We start from the raw sequence: 16,089 nt of genomic DNA, 5'->3' as shown, positions 1-16,089 counted from the left end.
AACAGCTGGGAACTCCTCATCTCTCATAGCCTTCTTCAGGCAGGCTCATCAGTCATAGCCCTCAGAGAAGATAGCCCTAAGAATAGGAGGCACAAATTTTAAACCAAGAGCACCAGTTGAGAATGAGCATGCACACAATGACTACTCTGGAACAAAGGTGGCAGGAACTGGTCTGATAAGGACGAGTAGAAAATTAAAATGTACAACATCAGTGCAGAGGAACAGGCACCTATGAAACATCATCTTCTGAAGCAGACAAGTAAATATGTCTAATGAACAGAACTCTGAAAATGCCTCTTGGGTGCACTGAAAAGAATAGAAAAAGAAGTGCTCACAGCTGTGAGCACTGTTGTGGATGTCTATGCCACAGGGATCTGAACTGAAATATATGAATCCTATGTAGAAAGTGTGTTACTAACACAATCAGATCAAAGTCAACATCTTAAGCAAAATAAGTGGGTGGATACAGATGCAGCCAAGCCACAGTACTGCTTTGTATAGAGGACCAACATTGTGCTGTGCAGCTGAAGTTTTGCCCCTCCTTGGCTGTGCCTGCTCTGCTGCTCCTGCCAGCAACTGGATGTTGACCACAGTACTGTGCCAGCCAAAGCCCTGGAAGATGTGCATTTATGCTGAAGGACTGCTCTCTCCCTGGACTATCCTGTTTGTTCAGAGATATGACATTAGCACAACCTTCATACACAAGAAGTGCTTCACAGTTTGCAGAACTTCTGCTCTACTAGAGTTGCAAGAGTGGGCTGCTCCTTTTCTGCCAGGGAATTAAATTTCACTGCCTAAGCTACCTCCTCTGTGGCAGACCTGAAACAGCTGTTTTTGATTATCTGATGCTTTTCCTCATATCAAAAATGTAGTTTCAAGCACATGCCAGCATATTTCAATGAACACCCCTCATCTAATTGTTTTAAATGTATGGTTTCAAGTCATGAAATACTTACATGCATATTAACATGCCTAGAAGCAATTATTTCAGGATGATTACTTTGAAAACTTTCACTTGTTGGAAAGAAATGTGGGCTGATAAGCCACATGGAAAATACCTGGGTACCCTTCCTGAAGTCAAAGTTGCCGTCAGTGAATCTATAGTAAGGTCCCTCCAGATTTTAGCACACACTGCAGAGTATAAAATAAGAGTCTAGTCAAGATTTTATGAAGCAAAGGAGATGATATAACTGCAATTGAAAACAAAGAGCACTACAGTAAAATTAAATGTGATAGCAATTAGAGCTGTAAATCTGAAATGAGGGATTTCTTGAAATATTCACTGCTGACATAACTCAGTAGAAAAGCTCACACTAGTTTTGGTAGTTTTTAGCTAGACTAACCATGAGTAATTTTCACAGTTCCACCCCTCATACACACTGCCTGGCCAGCTGGTAACTTATTGAGACTTCTGGCCCTATTTCAAAATTAAACAGATCTTTGGAACCAAAAAAGGCAGAATTAGTCTTCTTAGAAGTCTCTCCTAAAGGACTTTCCCATTGTCCAGATGTTTAAATTTTCCTTAATTGCTGCTAGTTATAAGACAGTAAGCATCATGGACAAAATAGTTCTGACAAGACACAGATGACATGATTAGAAGTTAAGTGGGCAGAGGACTGGAGCATTGAAGACATGCTTGTCATGTATCAATCAGTGGTAACTTGTCTGCCAAAGCCAAAACAGTGTTTCAGTCAGCCTAAATGAGCCAAAACTGGCCAAAGCAGTATCATATCTAAGCAGGTACAGGAGATAATGAGTTGTTGGGGGATTCAAAAATAGGACAAGCAGCAAATTACCTTATATTTATCTATATAGTAGTTATTTATTATAGTTTACTTCACTGGAGCTCTAGCTCCAGCATAAAGCTTTCAAATAGAGAAGTCTGAAGATTTTTTACTATGATTCACCTATGTGCCCTGATATTTTTTCTTCTCCACTTTATTATTATATATAACTGTTATAGTCTTCTTTAGAAAAGTTCTTATTGTCAAGCTAAAATATCAATAGTTTTGTAGCACGTTTCTCCTGAAAAGACTGTTCACTCCAGCAAAGTTAGCCCTAGGAGAGAACACTGTTAAAGGAAATTAAAGGAGGAGAAATTAATTCTTTAAAATAAACAAACAAGTTGGATTCTTCAATGCTGTAAAGAAAAGAAAAGTTATCTTACTCCCCTGTTGGCCCTGAATGGCTAATGGTAAACTTTAAAGCCTGCTATACTTTGTCTGGTTTACATATGGAACAATCTTCCAGTACATTTGTACTGAAAAATGAAACAATCCATTAAGAAAGAAAAACAGAAAAAATAAGGAAAAGGAGAGAATACTCCCTTCTACTTGAGCTAAAAGTTGTTACAGACCACTTTGGAACACAGACTAAAACAATCAGGAGCAGCAAAGAGGTTCAAGGTTCAGACTATGTCTGTTTCCCATTTACAGTGGGAAGGCTGCTGTGCTCATATGCACAGACTCGCCTTTCCTGAGAATCTGCTTCTGTTTAAACAGCACTTCTGGAGGAACAAGACAGGTCTATTGTTTTCAATAACAGAGCATTTCCTAATGGAATACAAAATCTTAGCTTTTAGGACAGGATTCTCCCCATGTAAAAATTAGTAAGTGGGAAGTACAGCAGATCAAAGTAAAGATCAGATGTGTCTGAAGACACTTAAAGGACCTGTTGAACCAAGGCAAAATTATGATCATTGCAAAAGGAAAAGTAGGGAGAGAAGGCAGTTGTTTTAAGACTTCTTTAACTCCTGCAACATAGTGGTCCCTAGGTTTGTCAGCTAAAGAAACTGTGGTTACTCATCACTGGTAAGCAAGAATAATACAATCTGACTTCCCTCAGCCAGGGAGCCCTTGGGGGCTTCTCTGTGGCATATAGAATTCCCAATATTTACAGTATCTTTAGATACCTCTTCTAGGATGCTTTTAACAAAAGGAACCTTGGAAACTTCAGTGTGTAGGCTGCTGGGAACAAGGATTCCCACTGTTCAACTATGCCACTGTGAATGGAAAGGGACTGTCTTTTCCTCTCCAGGGAGCAAAAGGTCCAAGACAGCCTACCATATAATTAAGTGGTATTGGAACAGGGATGAAAAAGAAGGAGAAAGAAAGTTATGTATAAAACTCAGCTTAAGCCTCAAGGATTATAACAATATGCACATCAAAGCCTCTTCACAAGAGTAGCTTAAGTTGGCTCAGTAGTTATGAAAAATCACACTTTATGAGCTTCAGTAGCTAGAAGTAATTCCAAGTGTTTGTTAGTGCTTGTTACTGATCAGTTTTGTATTCAAACCAGAATTCTGTTTTACCCCAGTGCCTAAAGGAGCAGTAGAATGACTGAGAATGCTCAGTTCTGGTTCAACCAGGAAGCAATTGCACCACTTCCTATGGCCTGTGCTGGACACAAAACCAGAACAGTGAGTGGCCCTGGCAGGCCTTTCACATTGATACAACGTTCACAGTGAACACACTGTTGGAAAAGATGTATCATACAATGCCTGCAGCTGGAAAAGTTATAAAATATAACCTGAAGAACACAAAGAAAAAATACAACATCTTCCATTAGAAGCATCAGTTTGACAGAAGCAGACCAGAGGAAAAACCTGGGATTTTTTTTATTTTTACAAATTTGTCTGCTCTACTAAATTTTGTACACCCTATTTTCACTGTTTATACAGAGAAACAGCATTCACTTGGTGCTGAGTAGAAAGAAAACAGGAAAATACAACTGAAAAGCCACAAAACTTGACTAGGTCACCATTATTAAGTATTTTTTTTAATTAATAGATTTCAGTAGATTATTGTGCTTTAGCTTTCTTACTGCAACCATTTAACTTACCCATCCAGGAGAGATGTTAGCAAAGGGGCCACATCTGCAAACACTGCATCTTGAGACTCCAAATCATTGTAAACTCTGAGGAACAAAGTGCAATGATTAACCAAAGAAAAATATTAATGTTGTCGCAGGAACACAGACCACAGAAACTGTAGGCCAGTGACATATAGCATGTGGCACCTGTTGACATTTCTGTGACACACAACTGAAAATTTGAACTCCAAAGTCCTCACTCACATTTTCAGAGCAGCTGTTGTGTGTTTTGGGGAGAACAACACATAGGTGTACCCCTGTGGATTGAGCTCATCATAAACCTCCTGCCTGCCCCTCTGGCACACAGAGTCTTTTTTTAGGCTGTACTGGATCCCTGTAACTTTTTCACACCTACCAGAATGTGAAATATCCCTGCTGCCTGGGATTCCTATGTATCAGTTTATGGAAGACAGTGGCCAGGTTGTACTGCCCTTTAGAGGTAATGTTTGGAGGGGGGGGGAAGAGGTACAGAGACTGCAAGCTTGCTGAGGACTTGTCTCAGAAGACTCAGAGGCACAGCAGAAATCAGAATGCTCCTGAAGGTAATGTTAAGGGATGCAGTATCTTTGTGGGCAGTATCAGCCTAAGGTATTTCCATCCCCAGCCCTGATGTAATACCTACTCTGAAATCAACATTTCTCACTCAAGGGAAGACTTTCTTTTACATAATGAGGTGGAGTGCAGACCTTTTTAAACAGACTGGAAGACAATTAAATTGCATGAGTTATTCTACCTCTTAGAAAAGAGCAATGACATTTCAATATGTGGGCCAATACAATGATGTCTGAAACAACTCCATATGTTTTTTGTGTGCAAGAAGGAAAAGAAACCCCAACAGTTATCTTCAAAGAAATATTTCCTGCAACCCTTTCAGGTTTGTACAACATAAAATCAAGACTGAAAATAGGAAATCATCAGAGAGAGGAAATTCTGATCATAAAACATGGATATCCTAACTCATTCTTTTTTTCTGTAGCACACCAAAAATGTATCCTCCCCAAGATTACAGCCTGCAGCACCCATTGTTTATACAAGATGAACAGAATCTAAAACATGAATATCTTTACCCACAGTTAAATATTTGAGGTATGAATGTTTGTCTTTTGAAAAAGTTTCCTTTTCTGGTATCTTTCTGTGGTGACTTTTTGTATGGCTCTGTTTTCCAGTAGGTGCTCTTTACATGCTCCTTATAGCTCACAGCAAAATGGCTAATTAGAAACAGGAATTTTGGTAGCAGCAAAGGTTACAAAGTACAATCACTCCTCTGTGTATACAGTACACCAGTACACTTCAGTTAGCAGTATCCCACAGATCGTACAGGATACTACAGGGTTAACTGAATAAAGGCAAAGTGTTGCTCTTCAGCATTTACTCAAGCCTCTTTGTATATCTGACCATGATCTGCCTGGTACAGTCTTTAGACTGCACAAATAGAGTTTTTGTATTCATGCTCTCCATAAATAAGTTTATACTGAAGAGGGATCACTGATAAACAGATACAGAATTGGAGCCAATGCATGAACTCAGCATTTTTCCTCACAACAGCCAAGAAACAATATGGTGGTCAGCAACACAATAATTCATCTCTGTGCTTCAACCTAATCTTTAAAAGCTGCGTACTGGCCTCAAAACTGAAATATGAGTTGAATCTCTGTTTCAAAAAAAATATTATTAGAATTAGCATTCAGTTTCTTTCTGCATCTTGCTAAATTCTTGGCCCAGAGCAACATCCTGTGGCAACGTGTTCCACAGACTAATTGTAAGCTGCAGGAGTATGTACTCTCTTTAATCAGGAAAGGAGCACTTGTCTGGCTTGATAGACAAATACTGCTTGTATTGCCATTCCACTGATGTGCCATCATAGTGCACTGAGAAACCAACAAATATGCAGGGATGTGGCACAGTTCAAACCAGGAGGACACAGCCACCGAATACTCTGTCCCTGCTTTGCATGCATGCTTCAGTAAACTTTGCACATCCAATCTGCAAGGTCAATATAAAAGAGCAAAAGCACTTCCAAACACTTTTCTCTGCTTCATCTATCATCTGCAATTGATGAAATATTCATTAGCACCCAGTTCTCCATCTTAACCAACCAGGTCTCTAACTCAGTATGTGTTGAAATATTTTTTTCTTTGCACATCAAAACATCTCAGAGCTACTATGTATATTTAAAAAAAAAAGACAAAATGCTAAGAAAGGCATTTTAAAGATTAAAACATTCACAGTTGATGACTTTTGCTACCTAAGAAAGCAAACACATTGCTACTGGCCACAACCCAGGCTAGAATCAATCAGTCTTAGCAGTTCATTTGCACAGCCAAATAGAATCACAGAATCAATTAGCTTGGAAAAGACCTCCAAGGCCATCAAGTCCAACCTTTAACTGAATGCTGCCTTGTCACCTAACCCAGTAGGTGTCTCATCCAGTTGTTTCTTGAACACTTCCAGGGATGGTGACTCCACAACCTCCCTGGGCAGCCTGTTCCAGAGCTGAAGCACCCTTTCTGTGCAGAAAATCTTCTTGATATCTAACCTGAGCACAGGCTGGACACACACCTAAGCCCTAGTGCAGCTTGAGGCCATTTCTTCCAAGGACAGCCACAGCTGGGGGCACTAAAGCTATGGCAGGGTCAGGCTCTGGTAGCTGATCCGAGGAAAGGCACGTGATTCCATGTTACAGTAACTACTCAAATATTTACTCGACTTCCTAAAGGGGTTTTACTGCCACTACTTAGCTGCTGTGGTTCAAATGCTATATCCATACTGAAATAAAGTGGCTTAAAGTAGTCTTGAACTAGTTTATGCTACAGTGGAACCACAGCCTTGGCTGAAGCATGGACACCCACTTCATTAGCTATCTGAAACCATGAAAGATGCTGCAAATCCAAAGAATCTCTTTCTAAAACCCCATGTATTTTTACCCGAATGATAGATTTGTCCCTGTGCACTGATTAATGGGAATTTCACATTGAAAATTCTGAGCTTCCTTTTTATTTTGCTAACTGATTTGCCAATAAAATTATAAAAGCATAACATGTTGAAAGCTGGAATTTTCTTCCTGAGCTGAAATCAAATATTTTGACATTTATTAGTTCCATAAAACATTGCTAAAAAAATAAACATTCTAGAGTTCATAAGAAACATATGCTTTTCTGTTTATAAAAAAATAGCTGTACTGGGACACTAAAAAAACATTCCTGGAGAACTGCATTCTTTGGGGGATTTACATTTTTTTAACCCTTTTCCTGATTACCAGGATCTACACCACATTTCCAGAATCACAGCACCTCTGGAGTAGTGTGTCAATACCATTAACTGTGCTGCTCTATAGAGTTGAATTCCAGCATTATTCTATGTTTACTTCAACTGGTATGGCTGGGTTAGGTACAGCTGAAGAGTGAAAGGAATTACTTTGAGTAGCTTAGCAGCATGTGAGGGGGCCATGTACCCTAAGAAAGCTCATATGCCTTGAATCAAAGAAGTCTTATAACCTGTGGGATCAGTAAAGCTTCCCCAAGATCTGCATTATCTCAGGATTTTTCAGGTGCTTGGTGGCCTGCATGACAGCAGTCCCCATTCTCCTGTGAGTAGAAAACTGCAGCACTTTACAAGAACGCCTTGAGGAAAGGGTAAATACTAACAATGTTTAGCAAACCTACAGGAATTTCAGCTGAACAGGCTCAGACATCAAGTTTAAACCAGGACAGATAATTCATGCTGGGTACATCTGACTTTAAATCAAGTTTTGCCTTCAAGCAAGGAAGCATGAAATTGTCCTCCTGTATTCTGTTTCCAGAAGGTTTTGCATCATGGTTCAGGGTAGACAGCCTCCTGAGTCATTGTAATATACAGATTCAAAGTTTGCATTAGAAAGAGGCATTGGGGTAAAATTTTGTATTTCGTCATTTACAGAGTTCTCATTGTATTATTTAACTCTTCATTCCTGTTTTCAGAGGTCCAAGTCAGCACTATTTTGACAGAACAGAAGACACCCTTCAGCCTGGCTCCCAGCAGCTTTCTGTCTCACTTACAGAGACTGGTAGGGACTCCAGTGTCCCATTAAAGCCCTTATCACAAATGGTGCATTCAAAATGTGATTCATGTGTGTGGATTTTTGAGCATCTAATATGGAAAGTAGTCCCACTGTAGCCTTTCCCTTGGGGAGCACTGATTCCCATGCCAGTGTTCTGCCTTCCTGCCTCTGGTCAGGCTGTTTGAACATCAACTCGTACAAGTGCTCAGTCCAGTTTCTGCCAAAGTCATGCTCTATGTCTAATGCTGAAATCTTGCAGTCCACCTCAATTCATAGAACCATTGAATTGTCTGGATTTTAAGGAACCTTTAGAGGTCACGTAGTTCAATCCCCCTGCAATGAGCAGGGACATCAACTAGATCGGTTGCTCAGAGTCCCATATCACCTGACCTCAGATGTTTCCAGGAATCTGATATCTAGTCCCTCTTTGGGAAACCTATTCCAGCTTTTCACCACATTCATTGTGAAAATATTCCTCCTTATATCTAGTCTCAATCAACCCTCTTTTACTTTAAAACCTCTACTACTCCTGTTCCTATTGCAACAAACTCTACTTTATAAAAAGTTTGGCCCCATTTTCTCAAGAGCTCCCTCCCTCTAAGTACTGGAAGGCAAAAAAGGCTTCCTTACCTTTAAAACATTCTGCTACATTGCAACATGTCCCAGTGATCAGGACAGCTATTCATGTTGTGAAACAAGTCAAGTAAGTCTCTATAAAGGTTTCAGCCATATCAGTAGTCTTTACTGAGAGGGAAGACTCATCTATTCCCTGAAATGCATTATTCTGTCCTGGGAAGAACATAATTGTCACACTAAAAGAAACCAATAATTTTCCTCCCACCCGCCCTACTCAAAAAACCCGATCAAAAAGAACATTACTCTCTAGCCAATGTCTACTAAAATTATTAGTCCTCACTACACAAATCTTCCAGCAATTCAGATTTCTGATTGCTACATGGGACTACCCACCTCTCAAACTGAAAAGTCTTGTTTACTGAGGCATGACCAGGACGGCTACACTTGACAAGGACAGTTTCCTAAGAGAAAAAAATAAATTATCTGTAGTTAATATCACAGGCACACACAAAACCAACTATCCATTAATCTTAATGTATCAGCTGACAGCTTTAAAGACCAGGAAGTCCAAGCAGCAGTCGCCAATTCATGAGGCTTTAGAGCATGCATAATGCAGTGAACTTGCAAAATCATAAGAAAGGCTCTCAAAATCCATTCAGGTTATTTAATAACAACCAACACAAAACAGGCACTTAAGTTCAAGAGAAAGATCCAAACCCTTACCTGAACTTTTTATTGGACCTAGAAAGTCAAGTAAACACAAGCTCCCCAACTGCCACTACAGGCACAAAAAATTGCAAAAAAGAGTTTTTTTATTATTGAGCAAATTTTCACAGTGCCTTTTCAGATTGATTTCATAGATAGCTCTGTCTAGAACTAAGCAAAAGATACATATTTTATTAAATAACATGGTAGTCCACAACTAAGAGAAAGCTGCACTACAACAATCTGTAGAATTCTACAAGTTTCTAATGGAATGCACTTTCCAGATGAGTTATTCAGTAACTTTGCAAGTCTGACCAATATGTAAGTGGCCCTTTGAACTATTACCAGAGTACAATCACAGCAGTCTGATGTGGCTTAGCTAGCAAATTCTGTGCTCTTCTGCTCCTCATAGCAAATGTTGCTTAATTGCTGAGAAAAGCAAAGAAAAAAGACGTGGAAGCTTACAACAAATTGGGTGGAAGCTCTCCAGCACACAAAATACTTAATCCAATTCAAAGATATTTTCTAGCTTACTAACCTGTGGTTATATTACTGCATTTGATGGGAGTGATGAAATTCCTAATGTGCTTCAGACAAGTGGATTGGAGTGCTGAACTAGTGGCCTCAAATAAGTATTGCCACAGACTGAAGTTATAAAGAGCTGAGCAAATAACGATCACATAACAGTATGTCCAGTGTGAAAAAGGCTAATAAACATCAAATTTCTTCCTTTGAGTTTATGAGTATTTCTACCTCTTTGGAGAAGAGAAATGTATAATTATCAAACTAATGATGACGAAACACTTACTGTACAGAATGAGCTATATTACCCACCCCAGTACTGGCAAATTTAGCTGAGTACAGATGTCAGTGCAACACTGCTACTAAATGGCCTGACACAAAAATTCTGATAGGATCAGTAACCAACAGGCTCTGGGGGAAAGAAAAAGGAAAAAAACTGAAAAATATATAGAATGGTGGAATAAATTTCTGATTCAGATATCTAATATACTTGCAGACAAGCTTTCTCTAAGGTGAGGAATAAGAGAAAAAACCTCTATTTGCATAACATAGAAAGAAAATAATTGACTGTTAACAGGCAGAAGTTTCATATGAGCATTTGTAATGATCATGCCAGTCAGGCTTGAATGTCTCTAAAGATGGAAATCCAAACCCTCTCTAGGCAACCTGTGCCAGTGTTTGACTACCCTCACGGCTTCTTCTCATGTTTAGTCTGAATTTCCTATATTTCTCATTCTGTCTTGGGCTGTCACCACCAGAAAGAGCCTGTGGATTCAGTACCTCCTCATCTGCTCATTTTCTCAGGTATTGACAATACCAGCACTGTTCAGTGTCCTCATCTGTGTGGAGTGGTTCAACCTGATGTGTGCTGTGTACTCACTCTCCACAGTTATTGCACAATAAGCTTCAGAAGAAAGGCTCAGACAGTTGTTAATGTTATGTTGAGGAGCTGAGCATACACAGGACAAAAAGAAAACTTCAAAAATTTTCAAGTAACTCAAAAACTGAAATACAATACTCTTCTGGTACACTTAGTAAAATCTTAAGCCTTTTTTAGACTTAAAATCAGAATCATGTTTCTCTAGACAAGATGAACAATATGTTAGAAAAGACCACGTGTCTTAAGAATTATATGAATTTCTAAACAAGCAAACAAAAAAAAACCCCAGAGACTAAATGGAAGTCATGTAGTCTCTGTGGTTCTCCAATGTGGCTCTGCTTTCTAACACAATCATGGCAAATAACTGCCTGGTTATGCTACACACAAAGTATTATCAGGAAAAAATTCTGGAGAGGCAGCCATGATTTAAAAAGCAAAACTAATAAACTTAGCGTCTACCACACACAGTCTTCCTTCACCCTGATCTAAAATTTCCTTTAAATCATTATCTCAGAAATGGTTAACCTGTTTCCAGAAATACAGTCTTTGACTGTGTTGCAACTAAAAGCTCAATACAAGTCAAACCCCATATTTTAATCTGAAAATTGCACATTTATCCTAGCCATTAGCATAACATCTTCAGTTGTTAACAGCAAAGTAAACAGGCAATAAAACATTATTTTCTTTTACTTTTGTAAGATTAGCCTAAATTGACTGCTTTTTGTAGGATTCTCGCAACATTTTTTTTTTCTTAAAGAAAGATGCATTCATATTAAGAAACTAACAAAGACCTCAGGTCTGGCAAGTATTTTAACTAAATAATTGTCCAGGCAAACCAATGAAACATTTGAAGTCTATGTTGTGTTTTCCAAAACCAGGAAGTTAGCATTTTGCAAATTTCATTTCTCAATCCCATGCTTATATTTATATTCCTTAAATATTTAATAAGATTATCATATTGAAGGCAACTCTTTCATACAACACAAAACTCATAAATTGGCATAAGTAAGCCAACACTGCCTTGTCTGTAAACATATCAACACTGTAATACATCATGTATCTATATGAAATAATCTAAAACCTAAATATTCCTAAATATGCCTAATTTCATCCTTATGCAAGAAAATTTAACAGGACAGAAATGGCTGCAGTATTTTATAGTACAATAAATGTGTCAGGATATCCAGAATACTGTGTCTAACATTACAGGTCCCTGGTTTTTATCTCCTGATATATTTACTTTTTCATCTCTTTATGAGCTCCATTAGTTACCTAATTGCACACATATAGATATAGATTCAGATATATATATAATTATCCATATTATACAAGTAAGATCTGCCTAATGAAACTATAATTTGGGAGATTTAAATGCATAACATATTGTAGGTCACTTAGCAATATTTTAAGCACTACATTATAAAAGAGAATTTGGCTCATCACCATGTAAGTAACAGAGAGCAGCCAACTAAGAACTATGGCAGCTATGAAAATTAAAACCCAAGTTAATACTTTGACCTTAGCTCACACTACTGTGCCTTTTTAAATTTTATATCTTCATAATGGCCTCAGTTAATGCTGGATGTCATTTGCAACCTCAATGACCATTCTCCCTCCCATGGATCTAAGCCAGGATACTTTAACATGCTTGACTGCAGCACCACATAGGCTGCTGTGGTTCACGAGGTATCAGATTCCTGTCCTAATGCATTAGCTGTGTTGCAATAGCAAAATTTGAAAAAAGCCTGACGTAATTTTAGAAATAGCTACAGCACATACAGGTGGCTCAAAGGGACTGACAGCAGGAAATCAACAGCAGTTTGACTGTTGCAAACATTCAACCTCCAGTTAAAGGATGGCTGCCCCAGCAGAAGCCCCAGGCTATTACCACTACAAAGAACCAGGATGAAAATAGCACAAACCACCTGCTATTGCACCCATAGGTAATCAAATCTCAGTAGCACCTGGCCTTGTTGTTTTGGTTTTTTTAAACTCATGGTTCTCATGTCCCTTTTGTTTCTTCTTCTACCATCTATGAATGTGCTGTTGAATTCCACCATCAAATACTCACATCATCAGCTGCATACGCCACTTTTTCTGAAAAATTTCTTTGCCTATAAAGGAAGAAAAAAGCATCAATAGGGGAAGAAGAGGTACCTTTCAAACCATAAGTGTTCCACTTAGCTGAGAAAAAAAAATGTTGAAATGTGAACTACACACTATCTGAAGAGTACCTTTCAGAATTGCCACTATTATTGTACCCTATGTACATACTAACACCACAGCTAATTTTGAGTAATGAACAAATTAAAGTGCAATCAAGCAAAATAATCTACTTTAGAAAACACATTTAGAACAAACCAAATTAAGATGAATGCACATGCAAGCCATTCTATTATTTTGTGATTGTTGCATGAGCTTGTAACAAGAGGCTTTCACTTTAGAAAATTAAAGTGAAAAACACCCTCTTTTCAGGTATTTGTCCTTGATCTTGAATCCATGATTAGTCCAAACACTGACTGGGATTACTAAGGTGTGTATATCTACTTATGTATGCAAGTTTTTGGAGAATCAGTCCATTGTTTTACAGATACGTTTTATTTAAATTACTTTTTGATACATTACGAAAAGTTCCCCTTGACAATTGTTTGTTTGGCCCAGTCTAACCTGTTTTACACTGCAAGTCAGCACCTGATTGCACTATTTCATACTGCAACAAAAGAAAAAAAAAAGTGAGTGGGTTCATTCCCAGGTGTACAAAGCACAGGTTAATGCAAGTTTCAACTTCAGTCTTCTTGAAATATCTTGTCTGTTGTTTTTGACATTGTTTTAATTAAAACGATCTTTTTTTTTTAAGATTTGGCAAAAAAAAAACCCAAAAAACTTTAAAACACTGAATCTACTCTTTTAGAGTTACCAGGCAGTAAAAGAAGCCCCAAATCAGCTATTTACTGATAAAGCAAATGATAATGTTACTGGTTTCTAGCCACCCACCTAGTTTTCCCCTTCTTTCTTTCCTTCTTTGTATACACTTCAATCCCTACTTTCTTTGGTGTTAGTCATCTATGGAGAATTCAGTCTGTTAAGCAGATACTTGCATCTAATCCCTCTTTTCCTTTTGGATCTTGGAATGTTTTGACATACCAGTTACAGTAAACGTTTTATAAATTAGGGCTGCAGAGCCAAATTAGACTGAAATAGAATTACCAATGTTTGTGGTGACAGCCAGTGTGTTCTATAGCATTACAAAACAATTGTAACACTGAGTGTGTGTCTCTACCCACGTCTTTTGGCAGCTCTCACATTACTGCATCCCAGAATTTGTATAGCATAGTGAATACACTCTAAACTGATTGCAGCTGTGTTACTTCTGCCAAGCCAAGGATAATCCTGGCTTGGCAGAACAACTATGGCTTTCTATTGAGATGGACATACTTTTAGACAGGGAGATGAGATTGGCTAGAGCCAATTTAGCAGGAGAAAGAAAACAGCAATTAGTTTTTATGATACCATCATTGTCTCCCCACACACATAAAACCAGAAAAATCAAGGACACAGTTGTTCTCATACAAACATAACTATTGTTTTCCCTGTATTTGAATTATGAGTCAGATAGCTCTAACACAATCAAAACAGATTACCTGCCTTGTGAAAGTCCAGAAGCATCATCAAAAGGTAGCAATGGTCGAATCCTGCAGTGGACTCTGATATTTCCTCTCAGTTCCTGGGATAAAAATATTGAGCTGTATTTAACACAAGTTACTGGAGAGGATAAATACACTGAAATTTGTCAGACATGAACATGTTTAAGAAAGTCAGTGTTTACCACATCATTGCCCTAGACACTGTGGGGAAAAAACAGAATCAATATAATTTGTCTTAGTAAGGTAGGACAAAGTACTTGAGGAAGTATGAGCTCTTCAGAGCTCGTACACTGGAATTGTATAGCTCTCTCTAGGTCATATGGACACACAAAAAAAAACCCTCTGAGCCATTTTTCCATTCCCTTCCTTTTTCTCCTTCCTCCTTACGTGAGCTTTTTCAGATACGTGCATTAACTCAACAGACACTGCACACTCCATTTCTCTTCCACCAGTCCTGAGGAAGATGTGGAATATAAAATATGTTGTATATTTTCCTGTCCACTGCATTCCTACAAGATTAAAAAGCCAGTATCTAATTTTTCACTGCAGGCCATTTTAGACCTGTTTATCTCTTCCATTTTGTTAGTGATCAGTTCTTCTCATTTTGTATGATTGAACACAGCTTGTCTGTGAGGACTATTGGCCATTGGTATTAACGCCCCATCACTCTGGGAAATATCCTTTCAGTAAACTGCAACACAAAGCAAAATTCAGAAGGTAAGTACTTTTTAACAAAGAGATTCATTGTCCCAGGTAGAAAAACTTTAAAAAATTTTGTTTGAATAAAGCTTGTGTTTCTAAAAATCAGGACCTGATTCAGGAAACCCAAAACTAGTCATTTGTGGGAAGGGGAGGAAGAGTAAATTTAAAGTACAAATAGGAAAAATTTAATCCCAAATGAACATCACTAACGGCTGAGCAGGATACATCTTGAGATATTTGGAAAAATAAAAGATTACTACTTTGCAATATCAAGTTAATAATTTTAAGAATTTCAAAACAATTTCAGAAGATGCAAATTTAGAGAAGAGGATAAAGAAACTCAACTTTTGTCCACTATTCAAAATGGATGGTACTCCTTAGGGCCGTAGGTCACATGAGAGCATTTGGAAGATCATGTGTAAAAAGAAAGGAGTGGGGTTTCTTATAAGACAAATGTGCCTCAGCCAATAAACACATCATATATAGATAGCTGGGACAAGTGATATATCCATGTGAAGTATATTCTTTACTTACATTGGTAAGGAAATTATGGGAATAATTTCAACAAAATAAGCCAATGTTCTGTTATTAAACATACTTACAATTAAGCTGTTATGTAGAGCCTTCCTTTTCTGCTTTTCTTTCTCATATCTCTCTGTCACCTCTTGTAGAGACTGCTCAAGATCAAAAGCTTTTATCTGAAACACTAGAAGAAAGCAGTTTCAGAGATATAAACTCCATGGCTTTACAAAAAGAATTGTCTAGTAGCACCTCATGAAATATAAGCACAAACCTTCTCAACTTCTACCAAATTTCAATTAGGAGGCTTAGTTTCTGATTTACTAGACATCTATGAAAAATCCCATCATAGTTATTGCTATGCGAAGCTACAAATTATTACCACAACTATACATGTGAAGTCTTGAAAAGCAATCAACAATGTAAGATATTTAAAGGCAGCTCAAATATGTCAGTTTAGTCAGAGTGATGTTGCCTGCCAGCAAAGCCTGAAACTTACATTTGAAGCAGCCTGCTGCTAGATGGGGATGTCACTTGCAAGGCTCACGCTACATCTGCACTTATTAGACTCATGTGGGCTAAGTTTACAATAAGTTAACCTGTCATTTACCCTCAGTCTCACAGTGCTACTAATC

The 16,089-nt window shown here is 38.1% G+C and overlaps 1 protein-coding gene across 1 annotated transcript in view; it reads right to left on the bottom strand.

The window, feature by feature from the left end:
* The window catches only part of KIF25 (kinesin family member 25), a 34,235-nt gene that overhangs the window by 13,789 nt on the left and 4,357 nt on the right, over positions 1-16,089 (bottom strand). Inside the window, exons 3-7 of the mRNA XM_014308819.2 lie at positions 15,538-15,641; positions 14,231-14,313; positions 12,661-12,703; positions 8,876-8,943; positions 3,841-3,915 (exon numbers count right to left, since the gene is read on the bottom strand). Coding sequence (XP_014164294.2) covers positions 3,841-3,915; positions 8,876-8,943; positions 12,661-12,703; positions 14,231-14,313; positions 15,538-15,641 — 373 coding nt within the window. The remainder of the gene's footprint in view (positions 1-3,840; positions 3,916-8,875; positions 8,944-12,660; positions 12,704-14,230; positions 14,314-15,537; positions 15,642-16,089) is intronic.

The sequence above is a fragment of the Geospiza fortis genome, unplaced genomic scaffold, assembly GCF_000277835.1.
Source record: "Geospiza fortis unplaced genomic scaffold, GeoFor_1.0 scaffold41, whole genome shotgun sequence".
Taxonomy (NCBI): Eukaryota; Metazoa; Chordata; class Aves; order Passeriformes; family Thraupidae; genus Geospiza; species Geospiza fortis.
The sequence above is the reverse complement of the archived record's forward strand: the minus strand, read 5'-3'. Positions and strand labels throughout refer to the sequence as shown.